The sequence below is a fragment of the Poecilia latipinna genome, unplaced genomic scaffold (assembly GCF_001443285.1).
Source record: "Poecilia latipinna isolate Pla-1442-1.1 unplaced genomic scaffold, P_latipinna-1.0 Scaffold1071, whole genome shotgun sequence".
NCBI classification, from domain to species: domain Eukaryota; kingdom Metazoa; phylum Chordata; class Actinopteri; order Cyprinodontiformes; family Poeciliidae; genus Poecilia; species Poecilia latipinna.
Genome location: NW_015113687.1, coordinates 200,445 through 216,407, shown reverse-complemented (window position 1 = coordinate 216,407; position 15,963 = coordinate 200,445). Strand labels below are relative to the sequence as shown.

Sequence of the window (15,963 nt, the reverse complement as noted above, 5' to 3'; positions counted from 1 at the left end):
ATTTACTGAATTTTGGACTGTAGAAAATAAAAAAACCTCAGATGGTTTTGATTGGCCGCAGGATGACGTGTATGGCCACCAGGTGGCGCCATCGTCCTGTTAGAATGAAGAAAGATGAAGCAAACATTCATTAAACTGTTGATGAGAGTCTCTGACTTTAACTTTGGAGACACAGTGGTCATAAATACAGAAACATATCGGCTTTTATTTCATCTGTAGGTTTTAAACCGCGTCATCAAGAAACGACAAGGAAGTCAAAGACGGGAGTTAAGCCACGCCCCCTTTCTCCTTTAGGTCCAGCCCAGAGCCTAGCAGTCCCCCCCTCTCTGCTGGACGCTCCTTTTCCTCCTCTCTTGTCTCCCCCCGTTCCTGTCCGAGGCGTTCTGCAGCCACTTGGTGATGGCGAGGTCGATGTCTCTGTCAGTCTCCATGGAGGTGAGCTGATTGCGCCGCACAGCCACTGGAACAAAATGAAACAGAAAATGAACATTGGACCAGAGTCTTTGGCAGTGGCGTCAGAACCGTGCGGCCCAACTGTGTTTTGTTTTTGAAAAGTATTGGTGTTCCAAGAGGGCTGACCAGCCTCACCGGGTCGGTTCAGCTTCCTGAGTCAGTACTTAGTTTGGTTCCAGGCTGAAACACTTATTATTGTCCCAGGCCTTCAGTTACCATGGTTACAAATAAATAACTGCTATGGCCTGGCGGCGTGCTCAGGGCGACAGGCACCAGGACCCTCACTGGGGGCGACGAGTGTCTAAGACATGGATGGAAATAAACCAATGAACAGATAATAAAGGCTCATATTAGAACTTTATTGATTCGAGTTGTTGGGGCTCAGAATCGCTGAAGCTGAAATTAGTTTTTATTCTTCTTGGTATTTTCTGCCGACTTTATAACTGTCTTATTTTTTTATTTTTACTAAACTTAATTTTATTTTGTGTTTAATCATGTATCTGCCTGTGAGATTGTTGTGAGCTCAGCTGGAGCTGTAGATGTGTTATAAACAAACTTTGATCTGATAATAATGTCCCATCTTTGTTGGACCTTTTTCACTATCAACTTTGTTTCAGTAAATTTTTTCTTCTCATGTTTGATCAAAGTTTACATGTGCAGCTCATTCCAGCATCCAGGTGGCTTACATGATGAAAACAGAAAATAAAACATTATAAAGAAAACACCTGACAGCCAACAGGTGAATTTTGATGAGTGTCGTTGTAAAAATGTTTCATTTATTATGTTCCAGCTCCAAACAGCTGGTTTTAATCTAATTTAAAGGAAATCAGTGTTTCGGCTGGTTTTCAGCTTTCTGTAAGTTTGTTCCAGGTTGGTAGAAGCTGAAAGCTGCTTCTCCTGGTTTGGTTCTGGTTCTGGGGATGCAGATCTGAACCAGAACCAGAACCAGAACCATGCTGTTGTCATGAATGGCCCTGCCTCCAGGGGGCGCCCTTCAAGAGTAAGAATGTGATAGTTAACCAGTTTCCAATCAGCAAACATCGTCTGAAAACCAGACAAAAAGACACCTGGAAGTGAGACGCTGCTTTTGGAACCAAACAGTTTCAGCTGGATTGTTTTCACATCCATCAGCTCCAGCATCCAACCAAACCAGTGAAGACTGTCGTGTTGACTGTCTACTACTGTAGTCGGTTGTGTTTTTGTCTGTATAAAAACAATGTTTCCACCCCAGTATTGTGTAATTAAACTGCTTTATATTCAGGAGGCATTGTTCTGGTGCCACCGGTGCAGAGTCTAAAGCAGATGGACGCTGCCATGCTGCTCATCATGCAGCCGTTCTGAACCAGTCATGTTAAACCAGCAGTTTAAATATGAAAACTGAAACCTGCAATTTACTGAAAACATTTGACCGATACATTTTTATTGACCAATCAGAAAAATGAACAGGAAAAGTTCCTTAATTCCAACATCCATGACCAAAGCATCGCCTTCAGACGGACTCTGACACACAACCTGTGGCAGCTGACCAGGAAGGTCTGATCACAGTGCAGGTGTAAAATGCTTCAGGTGACCATTAGTATGAAACCTCATGTCTGTATCACCACTACATGTTTTTCCTGAGACCAGCTGCACAAAACCTGCAGTGAAGAGATGAAGTCCTTAAAGCTCTGGACTTACCAGTCACCAGTTTTTTAATTTGGAGGTGTTGGAAGCCCATCTTCCCGTTCACGCCGCGCCAGTTGATCTGCTTGCTGAGTGAGTGTGTGAGGAGCGCTGTCATGATCCTCCCCACACACTCACTCAGGGAGCCTCCGCCCCTCAAAGCCAGCGCCGTGCTCTGTAAGCAGAAGAACAGTCTGCAACAATCCACCGGTTCAGTCGTGTGCTGAGCATCAGGGAACAGGTTATGAAATGTAGAGAAGCAGAAATCTTAGAATGTGCTTTGGCTCAGACTAAATGATGAATGTGAGAGACTGCAGCTGTTCTTTGGATCCATATTCAGGTTAGATCCATTCCTACAATGGAACGAGCTTTTTATCCCTGAATGAAATACTGAATATAAGATAATGAATGGAAGTTATTTTAAATGCAAACACACCATTTAGTGAACTGAGCAGGTTCATGTGACTAAGAGTAAAAGCTGAAAACGTTTCCTAATAAGTGGAGGATGTTCATTTCTAACATTATCTAGTATTCTCCACATATCGTGTACCACCTTAAGGCCTGTGGCTCCTTAAGGTGGTAAATCTGAGAGGTTCTGCTGTGATGCCTTAGGAAAACATCCAGCCTGGATGAAAACATGAATACACACCACTGTGACTAACCTGTTATCTGTCACATGCAGGTCAACAGGCTCACTGGAAAACATTTTCCTATTGAGATGCTTACCAGCTGCTCCTGAAGTTCAGGGTTTTCGTGAAGTTCAGCCTCCATGTCTTCCACAGACTGTCGGTTGTTTAGTGGGAATAATTTCAGTAGTAACTCGTCACTAGATGTAGTATATAGACCTTTGATTTCTTTGTGAATTATTTTAATTTGATTCATCATAAATTCCTGATTTATTAAAATATTTTTGAGGAGTGCTGTAAAATAAAAGGATGCCATCAATGAGAACTTTAGCCACAACATTATGATTCTAAAACATGATCACAGTAGATCACTTACAAAGATGAAGACTGGAAGAATGGTGGGGGCTCGATGGAGATGGGGCAGATCGGAGGGAGCCTGATGGAGATGAGGCAAATGGAGGGAGCCTGATGGAGATGGGGCAGAATGGAGGGAGTCTGATGGAGATGGGGCAGAACGGAGGGAGTCTGATGGAGATGGGGCAGAACGGAGGGAGCCTGATGGAGATGGGGCAGAATGGAGGGAGCCTGATGGAGATGAGGCAAATGGGTTGTGGCTTGATGGAGATGGGGCAGAGGGTCGATGGCCTAATGGAGATGGGGCAGAGAGTCGATGTCTTGATGGAGATGGGGCAGAGGGTCGATGGCTCGATGGAGATGGGGCAGAGGGTCGATGGCCTGATGGAGATGGGGCAGAGGGTCGATGGCTCGATGGAGATGGGGCAGAGGGCCGATGGCTCGATGGAGATGGGGCAGAGGGTCGATGGCTCGATGGAGATGGGGCAGAATGGAGGGAGCCTGATGAAGATGGGGCAGAGGGTCGACATCTTGATGGAGATGGGGCAGAGCTGCAGTGGTTGAGACATCAGGATTAGAAATTCTTGGTGCTGGTGGTAATGCAGCATGTTTTCAAGTAAAGTTCTAACTTTATGCATTAATACAATTCAATTCATTTTGATTTAAAATAGAATAACATAGAAATAGCTTTTATCATCCCACAAAGGGAACATTTGGAAGCAACAGCAGTCTTAGTGTAAAGCTTCATACATTTCATCCTGGGTTAGCATCTTAACTGTGAATGGCAATACAAACTAGACTGAATGATAAACTAACTGCCAAGACTCTAGACTGCAACAGAACCAGATCAGAACAATACTGGACAGATTCTCTAAACAGCCACACATCTTCACCAGGAAAGAGAAGGTTTTTCTACTAAAACATGTTTTAAGAAAAATAAAATCACAAACATCAGGGATAATTGAATATTACCAAACATGCAAACATAAACTCACATTCTTCTTCGTTTGGGTTTGATTGGAGAATCATCATCTGTAGCAGTGTCACTGCTTTTCACTGCTTCAGGAAGTTCCCACCTTACCTCACGGTAATCATCTATACATAATGAAAAGAGCAACGATTTCTAACTATTTTCTCATTACTGCTTCACAAGTTACTGTTACCAAACTATCCCATGAGCAAGTGTGACAGATAAAGAGAGGGAAACTTTTAAACCCTCTGCAGGCAACATAATTTAGACTTGACTTAAATACAGTCAATATATTTTATGAAATCTACAATGATTATTCAGAGGAACTGTGGTCTTCTTAAAGGGGCAGGATTTTGTAACTTAGACCTTTTTTAGCTTTACGTCATGTTATAATGTTATAATATTATAATGTTATAATGTTATAATATTATAATGTTATAATGTTATTCCATCATCAAAAACATACCTGGAGTTTTGCCTTGATTATTTCACGCATGTTTGAGAAATCATTTCATTTCCTGTGGCAACCACTCAACTGTACAGAAGTCTTGGTGGGACCAATGTGCAGCCCCTCCCTCCTAACTGCCCCACTCAGCTCCTTCAGACTAGCCAGCAGCAATTAGCTGGTGTAATTAACCATCTGCTGAGCTGGTAAAAGCATTTCAAAAGGAGCAATATTATGTCTTTTCCTGGCACATAGTGCCATATTATAACAATGTAACGCCTTGAAATTGGGCTGCTGTCTCTTTAAGAAGCTCCTGCTCGTTCTGTGCCTTCAGCACTTTATCACTACAGCTTTTCTCTATGAAGTCATTAACAGCTTTGTGGGAACAGCAGGGAACAAGGCTCCTCCTTGAACATCCTGTTGCTGCCATGGGAGTCAATCATTTCTCAAAATGCATGAAAGAATCAAGAAAACACTCCAGATATGTTTCTGATGAGGGAATGTTTCTATAAACCAACCGCCTGATGATTAATTATTGATTAATTGATCCTGACCACTGCGCCATTATATTGTTAAATCAAGTTGAATGTCAATAAATGTTTGGAGGAAATTGTATGAACGTTTTAAATCAGTAACGTGTGTTGATGTGTCAGTGGAAACAACAGAAACATGGCAGTTCTTACTGGATGTAAAGATCGCTCTGACGCCGTCAGGAGTCCACCCTGCAGCTGCTGACGGCCTCATGCAGCTTCCATCCTCAGCCCACGTCGCTGCAGTCACCTCCACTTCATTTGTGTCTTCGAAAACAACAATGTGGTACATCGCCTACATAATATACAGTTTTAAAAATGTAATTAACACAAAACAGTAAAGAACTTGATAAACATAAGAACAACATGTGAAGAAAACTAAACATGTATTTTGTAAGCATGGAGCTGGACTGGATCTGCAGCAGGGCTGGTATCCTGCAGGTCCAGTAGAAACCTTCCTCTCAGTCTCTGCAGAGGCAGCAAGTCATCATCTGATCAAAACTACAACATGCAGGATTCCAGTCCTGACAGTCACTTCATGAAGTACAGGGACAACAGAAATATGCAGTCTGATGTTGAACAGTCAATATTTAACAGTGGTGGCAGGTGAGAAACCTTTACAACTCTCAGCTCTCTGGAGCCAAAGGTGTGTGTAAAGAAAACTGTCTTACGTTGAAGTTCCCTCCCTGCAAACTCAGTTCCTCCATCAATGAAAACATTCAACAAGAACCACTTCATCTTTCATTTTAATGCAGGAATCTGTTTGTAGTTTTGGTAATGAAAGCATCCCTACAAAGTACTTTAGACTGTTTCACATCTCCTGCTGAATGTGGCCATCAATAAGCTCCACACTTTAACCCTCTTCAGTTTGAGGACAAAGATCCAGGCTCAGTTTCAGAACCAGACAAACTGAATAAGAGAGTTAAAGGATCCTGACCATTTCCTTCAGTTTCCACAGAAAATGTGCAAAAGGGAAGCCAGAAATGAAATTAATTAAATTAAATCTGAATTACCAAGCATTTTTAAACCCAACTTATCACAGCCAATCACAGGCCTGCAAGAAAAGTGTAAGAATGTAAATCTGTTGCGTTCAAATGAAAAAAAAAAGTAAAACGCACTCAGAAAAATACTTTCAACAACAATTACATTTTACCATGTTTTTTTATCTGAAATATGTTAAGATATTTAACAGTTTTAAATGTCAGATTTTATTTTCGTATTATTAAATCAAGTTACCGATGCTTAAAAGACATATTAAAGTACATTGCACCACTGTGGAGTCAATGTGAAGTTAAAAACTGTACCTTTTATTTCACGATGGCCAAGAAAACTCCTGAAAACAGAAACAACATGAGTATAATCTGCCCAGGCATCTCATAACACACATAAAGAAAGGTCATACATTGAGTAATGTGATTGGGTACTAAGTGGTACATATGTCTAATATATGCACTGCAAACAGCCAGACGGCCTACGAGTCACATTGTTCACCCAAAACCAAGAAACCAGCAGGAAAAAGGTTTATTTATTGAGAAAACAAAACCCACAAATGAATTCTACCACTATTAACGATGTATAAAAGTTATTTTATGCTCCAGCTACATGTCAGGGGTCCTGAACCTGGCCCTCAGGGCCCAGGCCCTCAATGTTTAGGTGTTTTCCTGCTGATACACAGCAGGGTGATTAACTGGCTTCTTCAGCCTTGGTGGAAGTTCAATCATTTGAATCAAATTAAAAAGGGGAGGTCACATTTTCTGATGGCCACCGTAGATTTTGATGGTAGCCATTTGATGGTCAAATCTTATTTTACCCAGATGGGGATCACATGTTATAGAAAATAAGAGCGATGAAAAAGTAGCAAAGGTAAAACAATTAGCCATTAGCTTGGTGTTTTTAACGGTACAATATATATTGTAAAATATTTCTAAAGGTCATTGGAAATTAATCTCAATACTTACTGGTACTCAGAAAAAGCTATGTAGGCTAAAATGAATAATTTACTTGAAATAAAAACAAATAAGATGTAAAGTTTGAGGTCGTCGTTCAGCCAAAATCAGAGGCAGTCAAGCTCGCGAGCCCGTTGCTATGGAGACGGAGCTGAAGGCTGCAGTTTGTCACGTTCGCCACCAGGAGGAGACAAACTCCTTCACCAGAACGCTTATCAGTTTTATTGAAAATCTTAAAACTCCACATTTACGCTTTAGAATTATTAAGAATTAAAACAAAACATTTCATTATTGAATATTACACACACACAAATTCCCTCCTCACCCTCTGCGGATGGTCTCTCTCTCTCAAACTCCCGGCCCCCCTCCTCTCTCTTTTTCTCCCTCCCCCCATCCTCTGAGCTCTGGTCCTCTGGGTACGGAGAGCCTGGAGAGTCACAAGGTTAAACTGGCGTGCAGAGCGGCTGGTGGCCGCAGCAGGTCGCCTCTCCTCGGGCAGCAGCGGCTTTAAACCCCGCTGGGGTTGGACTCTCCTCCCGCAGCTCGGCTGCAGATGGAGGCAGAAGAAACAGGAGCTGAAACTCCAGAAATGCTGCAGACATGGACGGAGTGAGAATCAACACGTGGACCGCTGGGTTTCTGCTCAGCGGCTGGTTCTGGTCAACTTTGGTTAGTTTGTTTTTCTTTTTTATATTCTGTGGGTTTAATCTTCACTTCTTGTCCGTGGATCATATCTGTATCAGCTCTCTGGTCTGTAAGTGTTTCCGGTCCAAATCTCTCCTGTTTTTATTGATCGGGATGAAATCTAATGATCTGATGTGATCTGGTGGTTTTAAGGCATTTTGAAATGACTGAATCTGGAGCTGGAGGCTTTGCACACGGCACCATATTGCTCTGCCCCCGCCCCGCCCTCTTATGCCATAACAACAAACTGCACCAAAACAACCCGAATCGACCTCCTTCACGATCTGTCTGCAGGTTCTGGAAGCTTCATAAAATGTCTTTTCTGTGTGTTTTTCTCTCCCTCCTTCTGTCTGCAGTTTATCCAGCTACACACGGTAAGCTGCGTGTCGGGGAGGATCGGCCCGCCTCCGATCAGTTTCCTGGTTTATTTAACATTTTTAATGGCTGTTAATCATGTGAACATGCATAAAAAGGCCGATGTTGCACTGTGCAAAATGTAAACAGTTTAATATGCATCTTATTCGAATAAAATAGTTGAACCTGTGGTTTTAATTCCTGATCGATTCTTTGGGATTTTCTCTGCAAAGAGAGAATGAAAAATGTTCAGAGTCTTTATGACCGAGCTGGAGGCTCCGTGCAGTTAAAACCTGGTCCGTTAAATTACTTGCTTTGAATTCGCAGTTAAGTATTTGAACTTGTTTTTCTCCCTGGCTTTGGCCCCGCCCTCTTTAAACAGCTGTTTCCTTCCTCAACTCTTTTCTCCTCTGACTCAACATTAACTTCTCCAACATGTTTGTTGTTTATTTAGCCATATTAGTTTTGCAATAATCCCAGATCATGACGTCATGTCATCATAGCTGATGTGCAACACCAAGTTTTTTCTAATATGATGTCGAAACTGAATGTTGAACAAAGTTAAAGACAGAAACTCACAGAACTGATCTGGACTGATTTAACCGACTGGGATCAGTTCTGCATCATGAGTGTTTGTAGAACCTTCAGGCCCGGTTCCCCTCAGGCCCGGTTCCCCTCAGGTCCGGTTCTCCTCAGGTCCGGTTCCCCTCATGCAGATATTCATTTCCTTGTTTTTCAAAACATAGTTATGTTTTTTTTTCCTTTGATGTTTTGAGTTTTATCCTCTTACTAGATTTTCTTTCTTTAAATTTGTTGGTGCATTTGTTATAAATGATTAACTTATGATGTATAAACACTCAAACAAACATTAATAATAATATTAATAATAACATTAATAATAACAATAATAATAATAACATTAATAATAATAATAATAACATTAATAATAATAACAATAATAACATTAATAATAATAATAACAATAATAATAATAACATTAATAATAATAATAATAATAGGTGATCCTCCAACATTAAAACATAAAGGGTTCTGCAGGCCGGAGGTCCGTCGGTCCCATAAAAAGTTTTTATTTCTCTGAATCTCAGACCTGTGATTCTCTGACTGCTCTGGGTTTTCGGTACATTTCATGTTTTGGATCATGTTGTGGTACCAGCAGCTGCTCTGCCTCAGACCCGGTTCTGTTTCTGGCTCTTCCAGGTCAGCAGCAGGTGAAGGTGAAGCTGGGACAGAACGTCTCTCTGGAGTGTGTCGGACCGTCAGATGAAGAAATCAAACTCTTCACCTGGACCAAAGATGGTCTCGGCTCGGATCACGTGTTCTTCTACCGTAACGGTCGCTCTTACGGGTCGTACCAACACGAGTCCTTCAGAGGCCGAGTGGACCTGAGGAGCTCCCTGAAGGACGGCGACTTCTCTGTGGTTCTGCACAACGTCAGTAAGACGGACGAAGGGACGTATCGCTGTGTGATCATCACCAGGAGATCGGGAGGCCATGATGGAAAGCTTCACTCGTTTGTCAACCTGACGGTCTCAGGGGAGGATCCAGCTGGGGATCCATCAGGTCAGACGCTGAAGGTCGTCTACAGATTCAGTTTGAAACATGAAAATCGTTCCAGATACTGATGTTACTCCCAGGTTTATGGTTCAGACAGTGACCCTGTGTCCTCTGAGCTGAGTGTCTGTCTGTAGGATCCACAGCATCAGGTGATGAACGTCTGTCTGGTTTCTGTCCTGCAGGAACCGATGAGGAGCAAAACCAGGATGATGAAGACGAGGCTGGAAGAACCGGAGATCTGGCCAATGAAAACGATTCACTTCCATTGGTTATCATTGTTGTGTCTGTGATTGGTCTTCTCATTTTGATTATTATTATTATTGGTTGTTTTCTCAGGAAATCTGCAGGTTTGCTAAAGTACAGATTGGGTCATTCAGAGCATCAGCCTAAAGGTCAGCAGCAGGTGATTTGATTCTCCTCAACCTGAATGTATAAATGCTGCATTCCTCACCTCAGGATCACAAGCAGACCTGAGTGACTCATTTAGCTTTAGCAAAGGCTTAACAAGGTGCCATGCAGAACCTTTTGGTCATGTAAAAACAGCAGCTGGACCTTTTCTCTGTCCCCTGCTGCCAGATTCAGTCGACCAGGCTGGTCACTGTGCTGCAGCAGCTGGAGCTAGCCTGAGCTAACAGAGCTAGCCTGAGCTAACAGAGCTAGCCTGAGCTAACAGAGCTAGCCTGAGCTAACAGAGCAGCTGCAGCTGCTGCATCTCGTCTTGGTGCTGCAGTCCTTCTGTGGTTGAGACGTTTGGAGCTGACCAGCTCTGACCTTCACTCATCCAGTCACATAAATCTACAGTTCACTCAGTCATCAGTCACATCGCTTGTCAAAAACCTGCAGGATCTGCTCACCGAGATGGTTCTGGTCGTGGTGGACTGGAGCAGAACCGGTTAAAACCGGTTACAGCAGCTTCAGTTCATGAAACCTGTGGAAAATATTCAACCTGAACATATATGTGGAATATATGTTAGTGTAGGGATGGAGCTAGCCTGAGCTAACAGAGCTAGCCTGAGCTAACAGAGCTAGCCTGAGCTAACAGAGCTAACCTGAGCCTGAGCTAACAGAGTTAACCTGAGCATAAGCTAACAGAGCTAACCTGAGCCTGAGCTAACAGAGCTAACCTGAGCTAACAGAGCTAACCTGAGCTTCAGGTTTCCAGCTACAATCCAAACCTAGACTAATATGTATGTGGAATATATATTAGTGGATTATAGTTGGAAACCTGATGCTCAGATTAGCTCTGTTAGCTCAGGCTCAGATTAGCTCAGGCTCAGATTAGCTCAGGCTCAGATTAGCTCAGGCTCAGGTTAGCTGAGTTATCTCAGACAACTGGCCAAAATGAAGCTTTTCTTTCTTTGGATCATTTTGAACCCCTTAAAGCCACGCTGCTCCTGTTTCAGCATCTCTTTGTTTTAAGAAACATTTGAAATGTCTGCCAGGCTTCAGCTCATCGTATCTGATCTGCTTCATCTCAGGTCAGCAGATCAGTGGTTAGTTTTACTGAAGGTGTTTCAGACTGTGGATCAGTTTCCTCTGATAACCAGACAAACTGAGTTTCCTCATGGTTTTATTTTCTCTCTCTGGTTTTAACTCAGCTTGTTTTCTGTAGTTATTCATCTATTAGTTTGGTTCACAGCATCATCTTAAAGTAAATAAATATGGATTATAATTCTTCTCCAGACTAAATAAAGCATTAATTCACTTGTCAGATGTTTATTTGTGTTTATGAATCTGAACCTCTAATGAATGTTTTATTCCTGTTTTATCTTTTAAAGTGATTAAATCACATCCTGATCATTATTACTGGATCATTGTTTATTTTCCTTTATTTAACCAGGTGAACCCCATTGAGACCCTGATCTCATTTTCAAGAGGGACCTGGGCAGAAGTCTGCAGCGCACAGCACCCTGGTTACAAAATAAAATTAATACATATACACAAATATAAAACAATTTAAAAACAATGACACTGTTTAAAAGAATCTCGTTGCCTGTTTTTGAGAATCGCTCGAAATAAATCCAGTCCGTAAACTGCTTCATGTTTTTCATCTCATGTGAAACATTTGAGGCTTTTAAAGCAGAGATGTTTTTGTTTTAGATGAAATAAATCATGAATCCATCAGGAGTCGATTCCTGAAGGATCATGAATCTGAAAACATTTAAAACATAAAAAACATCTGAAACATTTCAAAACATCTGAAACATTTAAAAACATCTGAAACATTTAAAAACATCTGAAACATTGAACCTTCATGTTGGACCAGATCCTGAGTTTCTCTGATCCAATAAATCATCTTCTGCTTCCTGCAGGTAAATTCAGCCTCTTATTGATGAAATATTGATCAGTAATTAATAATCGACCAGCTGATGCTGGTTCTGTCTGAATGATGATCAGAGGAAGAACTGAAGTGACTCAGTCTGAGATTTTTTCACTTCTTATTTTCATCATAAATATTATTATACATTTTAATGATCCTACGAAGCTCCACGTTTCTCTGAATGATGTTTCTAACAGCTACATGTTTATTATGCTGTAAATTTACTGCAGGCTGTTTATTCACTTTTTCATTTTATATTTTTATCTTTGTGATGAAAAGCTTCGTCTTTTCTGTCAGTTTGTGTGAATTTCCAATAATCTCCATTAAAGGTTATTAATATTCTGCCATAAATCATCTAAAGAAACATTTAAAGGTTTTTTCCATATATTAATGTTTCACTTCAGAGAAAATGAAACTGTTTCTACAGCTTCTGACACCTGGATCATTTTAATGAACCCAAACATTAATGAATCTCTGTTCACCAGAAGAGAAACGATGTGAAGGTTTTACTTTCTGTAGAGTCAAAATGAAACGTTGGAGGGAAACCGAGGTCAGATTCTTTACTTTCACTGTTTATGTTTAAACAGTGAACCGGTCCGGTCCGTCATGGACCTTTATCAGGTTAATGACCACTCAGCTAGTCGCTCTGCTGCCCATAGAAACTAAATGAATCATTAACTCAAGTCTCTGAGTTCAGGTTTCACTTATTTATTCAATCCTGAGTCAAAATGAGCAGCAAACAGAGAAAAACGACACAAACTTTGATTTTTTACAGTAAAATATAATAAAACGTATAAAACCATATTCACACAATTTAACACAAGTAAAATGGCTCTAATGTAGTGATTTTAGTTTACAGAACATTGTTATAATTATTACAGATGAAGAAATGTTAAAGATTTGGTCACAGAGGATCAGTTACACTGTAAAAAAGGTTATTTAGAGAAAACTCAGTTTAAACCGACATGACATGAACACACACATCCTGTTTACATCTGAACATTTACATGAACACACACATCCTGTTTACATCTGAACATTTACATGAACACACTCTGGACATGACATCACACCGTCAACCAGAGGAAACGAGATTCACAGATCAGATCAAAAAGGTTTTCATTTCCTTTTCTTCTCCTCCAACATCAACGCTTCGTCTTCTGTAGTGATTTTATTTTTATTTTAATGCTTTTCTCCCAAATTATTTCCATAATAAACTGGTTTAATCGAGGATCTCCGTTTGTTTTCAGAAGGTTGAAGCTTTTTACAGCTCTGAAATAAAACTGAAATAAAATGATTTTCTTGTTCTCAGCTTCACACAACTTCTGTCCTCTGATGAGAGGATTTGTTTCTCCTGAACAGATAAAAACCGACACCAGCAGCAACACAAACACAAACCATGAGGACTCCAACCAGGACGGCGACGTTTGGACCCGCTGCTCCGTCTGTGAAAACTCTCTGGACGTTTCCTGCTTCATTTCCTGCTTCGTTTCCTGCTTCGTTTCCTGCTTCGTTTCCTGGTTCATTTCCTGCTTCGTTTCCTGCTTCGTTTCCTGCTTCGTTTCCTGCAGATCAGGACGGATCAGTTTCCCGCCAGCTGCGGATGAATCCCTGAGCTGTGAGGTGAACGTACCTGACCGCAGCGCGACCCTCAGCCGGCTGACCTGAAGGTGTTCCTCCGCCTCGGTCCCAGAGCTGCTCATCCGAACCCGACACCGGTACGTCCCCTCGTCCTCCACAGAGACGTTCTTCAGGACCACAGACACGTCCCCGCTGCCCGGACCGGACCGGTTCTTCAGCGCCACTCGGCCTCTGAAGGAGTCGTGCTGGTACTTCTCGTACGGCCGGCCGTTGCGGTAGAAGAAGACGTATTCGCTGGCCGGCAGGCCGTCTTTGGTCCACTCCACCACGGTGGCCGCCGCGGCGCCGGGAGTCTGGCACTGCAGGTCAGCAGCTCCTCCTGGTGTCACCGCCACTGGACCGGACCGCAGAACCAGACATGAACACAGTCAATGCAGGAAGCTGCTGCATCCTAACTGCACTAAGCAGCGGTAACGCAGATCCTTCCTGCAGAATCATCTCTGCTCCTGATAAACTCAGTGAGTTCACATCCCTGCTGGTATTTGAAGCTTTTCAGTTCTTGTAAGATTGAACTAAACTCAGAATCCTGATTTTTTTTCCCTCCATGGTTCTAATCATTTTCTTTACGTCTGAGACGTTCAACCTGCCTAAAACATAACAGTTTATTTAACAGCATTAAACTGGGCAGCACAGATCTAAAACGAAGCTGAAGTTGGTTTCCAATTCCAGCTTCCAATAGCTAAAGGGCGATTCCACTTAATTTTTCACTACTAACCGCATCTTTAATAAACTCTAGTTTAAAAACTACTACACCTAGAGACTTCAAATATTCTGCTATTAGAGCAGAATAATCTAGTCCAGGTTTAGGTGTAGTAGTTTTTAAGAGTTGATTAAAGATGCGGTTAGTAGTGAAAAATTAAGTGGAATCGCCCTTTAGCTATTGGACTCTGGAATTGGAAACCAACTTCAGCTTCGTAGCTCTAAACTGGTTTTACTGGCAGCCGAACCCAACCAGCTCCTCCCTGTTTGCTGCATGATAACAAAACTATCAGAGAAGGACGGTTATAAAAGGCTTTATTATCATGTTTAAACTCTTACATTTTAACTTAAACAGTACATTTTCTACACTTGAACTCATTTTAAATTATTTCAAGTCTTTATTTTGTTGTAATTTGTAAAACAAAGCCACTACTTTGTGTTTATGAGATCATTTCTATATTTGAAGGAAAACTTTAAAATGAAGCTTAGATTGTGTTTCTGTACTAAAAGAGGAATAATAAATAAAACATTATAATGCAAACATCCAGATCTGTTTATGATAGTTAGATATTCAAACCAGACTCTCCACCACCGACATGCAGCTTCATGTTACTGAACCTAAAACCTCCTGAACTCACCGTCAGCAGCAGAAACCTGCAGGATCAGCAGAAAATACGCGAATAAATGCAAAAATATCATTTCTGCAGCAGAAAAACATCGAGTTACTGACGGTTGGATACTGCGCTGCGCGATCAGAGAAACTGAAACTTAAGGGAGTAAACAAGTGACTGAGATGGCTGCTGCCGCCACCTGGTGGACAAACAGAGAAGCTGCAAGACCTCCAATAATTATGTTTTCTTCTAATATTAATATGCAGAAATAATTTCTTACTGTTGTGCTGAATCACTAATCTGATGTTACCACTGGATGGCGCTGTTCTTCAACGGTTGTTCATTTAGTTACTGTCGGTTAAATTAATAAATCAATTAATAAATCAAACAAACTGAAGCAACACGAGAAACTAAAGACGCAACAGATTCAGTCAGACTTTTATTCATTAAAACTATTTTCTGTTTCATTCTTTTTATCATCTTTAACCTTCTGGTCGCATTTTAAAAGATTTGTGAATTTATTTACTGATGGATAAAAACACAAAACGAAATGAATCTTTCATTCAGTTGATGAACCGGAACTGAAAAAAGGAGGAAAAACCTGAACTTAACATTATATAATGAACCAAAATGAACCGAGAACGGAACACCTGGTATGGCAAGACATTAGCAGCAATAATACCAGATGCAGTAACCTGTGTGCCCCAGCAGGGGGAGCTCAACACAAACAGCCCCGGCCTCCATCCTTCCCTCCAATATTTTCTGTCTAATCAATATAAATGATCCGCATTTAGTTTCACTTTCTGCCTTCATTCATCTTAACCTGCAGTTTGATTCTTTATTCTGTATTTTATTAAAAATCAGAAGTTTGTCACATGAATGAGAAGCATCAATAAGTCCTGAGAATGACTGAACCAATGATATCAGTGCTAACGGAGCTAACGGTGCTAACTGTCTGGGTTTCTGAGCTGAAGAAGTTCTCAGCTCAGCTCAGCTTCCTGTTTTTGTAACCACAGGACAGAGGAAGGGGAGGGTTCAGCTCTGATGATGGAAATACAAACTTCGTCTTGATTTCACAGAAACTGAGAGAAAC

The 15,963-nt window shown here is 41.4% G+C and overlaps 3 protein-coding genes and 1 long non-coding RNA gene across 8 annotated transcripts; 1 reads left to right on the top strand and 3 right to left on the bottom strand.

Moving 5' to 3' along the window:
- Nucleotides 1-185: 185 nt before the first annotated feature.
- LOC106959344 (uncharacterized) lies at nucleotides 186-7,274 on the bottom strand. Its single transcript, XM_015051862.1, has 7 exons — nucleotides 6,345-7,274; nucleotides 5,194-5,335; nucleotides 4,091-4,190; nucleotides 3,118-3,646; nucleotides 2,842-3,072; nucleotides 2,131-2,290; nucleotides 186-460 (listed from the first exon to the last, which is right to left on the bottom strand). Exons 2-7 carry the CDS (start codon nucleotides 5,330-5,332, stop codon nucleotides 309-311), a joined length of 1,311 nt encoding a protein of 436 aa, XP_014907348.1. The 5' UTR covers nucleotides 5,333-5,335; nucleotides 6,345-7,274; the 3' UTR covers nucleotides 186-308.
- On the top strand, nucleotides 5,440-10,279 carry LOC106959343 (uncharacterized). The gene is made up of 4 exons (XM_015051861.1): nucleotides 5,440-5,470; nucleotides 7,389-7,655; nucleotides 9,243-9,605; nucleotides 9,782-10,279. The coding sequence occupies exons 1-4, from the start codon at nucleotides 5,440-5,442 to the stop codon at nucleotides 10,009-10,011; spliced, it is 891 nt and encodes a 296-aa protein (XP_014907347.1). The 3' UTR covers nucleotides 10,012-10,279.
- Nucleotides 10,280-10,657: 378 nt separating this feature from the next.
- Nucleotides 10,658-11,343, bottom strand: LOC106959352 (uncharacterized). Its single transcript, XR_001427326.1, has 2 exons — nucleotides 11,153-11,343; nucleotides 10,658-11,118 (listed from the first exon to the last, which is right to left on the bottom strand). It is a non-coding gene; the product is annotated as an uncharacterized LOC106959352 (long non-coding RNA).
- A 1,268-nt stretch (nucleotides 11,344-12,611) lies between these two features.
- LOC106959350 (myelin-oligodendrocyte glycoprotein-like) lies at nucleotides 12,612-15,041 on the bottom strand. 5 transcript variants are annotated; one of them, XM_015051874.1, is made up of 3 exons: nucleotides 14,898-15,041; nucleotides 13,553-13,894; nucleotides 12,612-13,436 (listed from the first exon to the last, which is right to left on the bottom strand). In XM_015051874.1, the coding sequence occupies exons 1-3, from the start codon at nucleotides 14,956-14,958 to the stop codon at nucleotides 13,234-13,236; spliced, it is 606 nt and encodes a 201-aa protein (XP_014907360.1). In that variant the 5' UTR covers nucleotides 14,959-15,041; the 3' UTR covers nucleotides 12,612-13,233. The 5 variants fall into 5 exon arrangements, with proteins under 5 accessions (XP_014907360.1, XP_014907362.1, XP_014907357.1 ...); XM_015051876.1 differs by having other exon boundaries at nucleotides 12,612-13,424; XM_015051871.1 differs by having other exon boundaries at nucleotides 12,612-13,484; nucleotides 14,898-15,040.
- Nucleotides 15,042-15,963: the final 922 nt, after the last annotated feature.

What these genes read in the sequence shown, in the direction of transcription:
- LOC106959350 (XM_015051871.1), bottom strand. Translation starts at nt 14,958, where the DNA reads ATGATATTTTTGCATTTATTCGCGTATTTTCTGCTGATCCTGCAGGTT. An exon ending in GCAGGTTTCTGCTGCTGACG is followed by an intron (nt 13,895 to 14,897) that starts GTGAGTTCAGGA and finishes GGTCCGGTCCAG; the next exon opens with TGGCGGTGACACCAGGAGGA. An exon ending in GAGGGTCGCGCTGCGGTCAG is followed by an intron (nt 13,485 to 13,552) that starts GTACGTTCACCT and finishes CCTGATCTGCAG; the next exon opens with GAAACGAAGCAGGAAACGAA.
- LOC106959344 (XM_015051862.1), bottom strand. Translation starts at nt 5,332, where the DNA reads ATGTACCACATTGTTGTTTTCGAAGACACAAATGAAGTGGAGGTGACT. An exon ending in AAACCCAAACGAAGAAGAAT is followed by an intron (nt 3,647 to 4,090) that starts GTGAGTTTATGT and finishes CAACCACTGCAG; the next exon opens with CTCTGCCCCATCTCCATCAA. An exon ending in CTGAACTTCAGGAGCAGCTG is followed by an intron (nt 2,291 to 2,841) that starts GTAAGCATCTCA and finishes TTCTGCTTACAG; the next exon opens with AGCACGGCGCTGGCTTTGAG.
- LOC106959343 (XM_015051861.1), top strand. Translation starts at nt 5,440, where the DNA reads ATGGAGCTGGACTGGATCTGCAGCAGGGCTG. An exon ending in CTGGATCTGCAGCAGGGCTG is followed by an intron (nt 5,471 to 7,388) that starts GTATCCTGCAGG and finishes CCATCCTCTGAG; the next exon opens with CTCTGGTCCTCTGGGTACGG. An exon ending in TCCAGCTGGGGATCCATCAG is followed by an intron (nt 9,606 to 9,781) that starts GTCAGACGCTGA and finishes TCTGTCCTGCAG; the next exon opens with GAACCGATGAGGAGCAAAAC.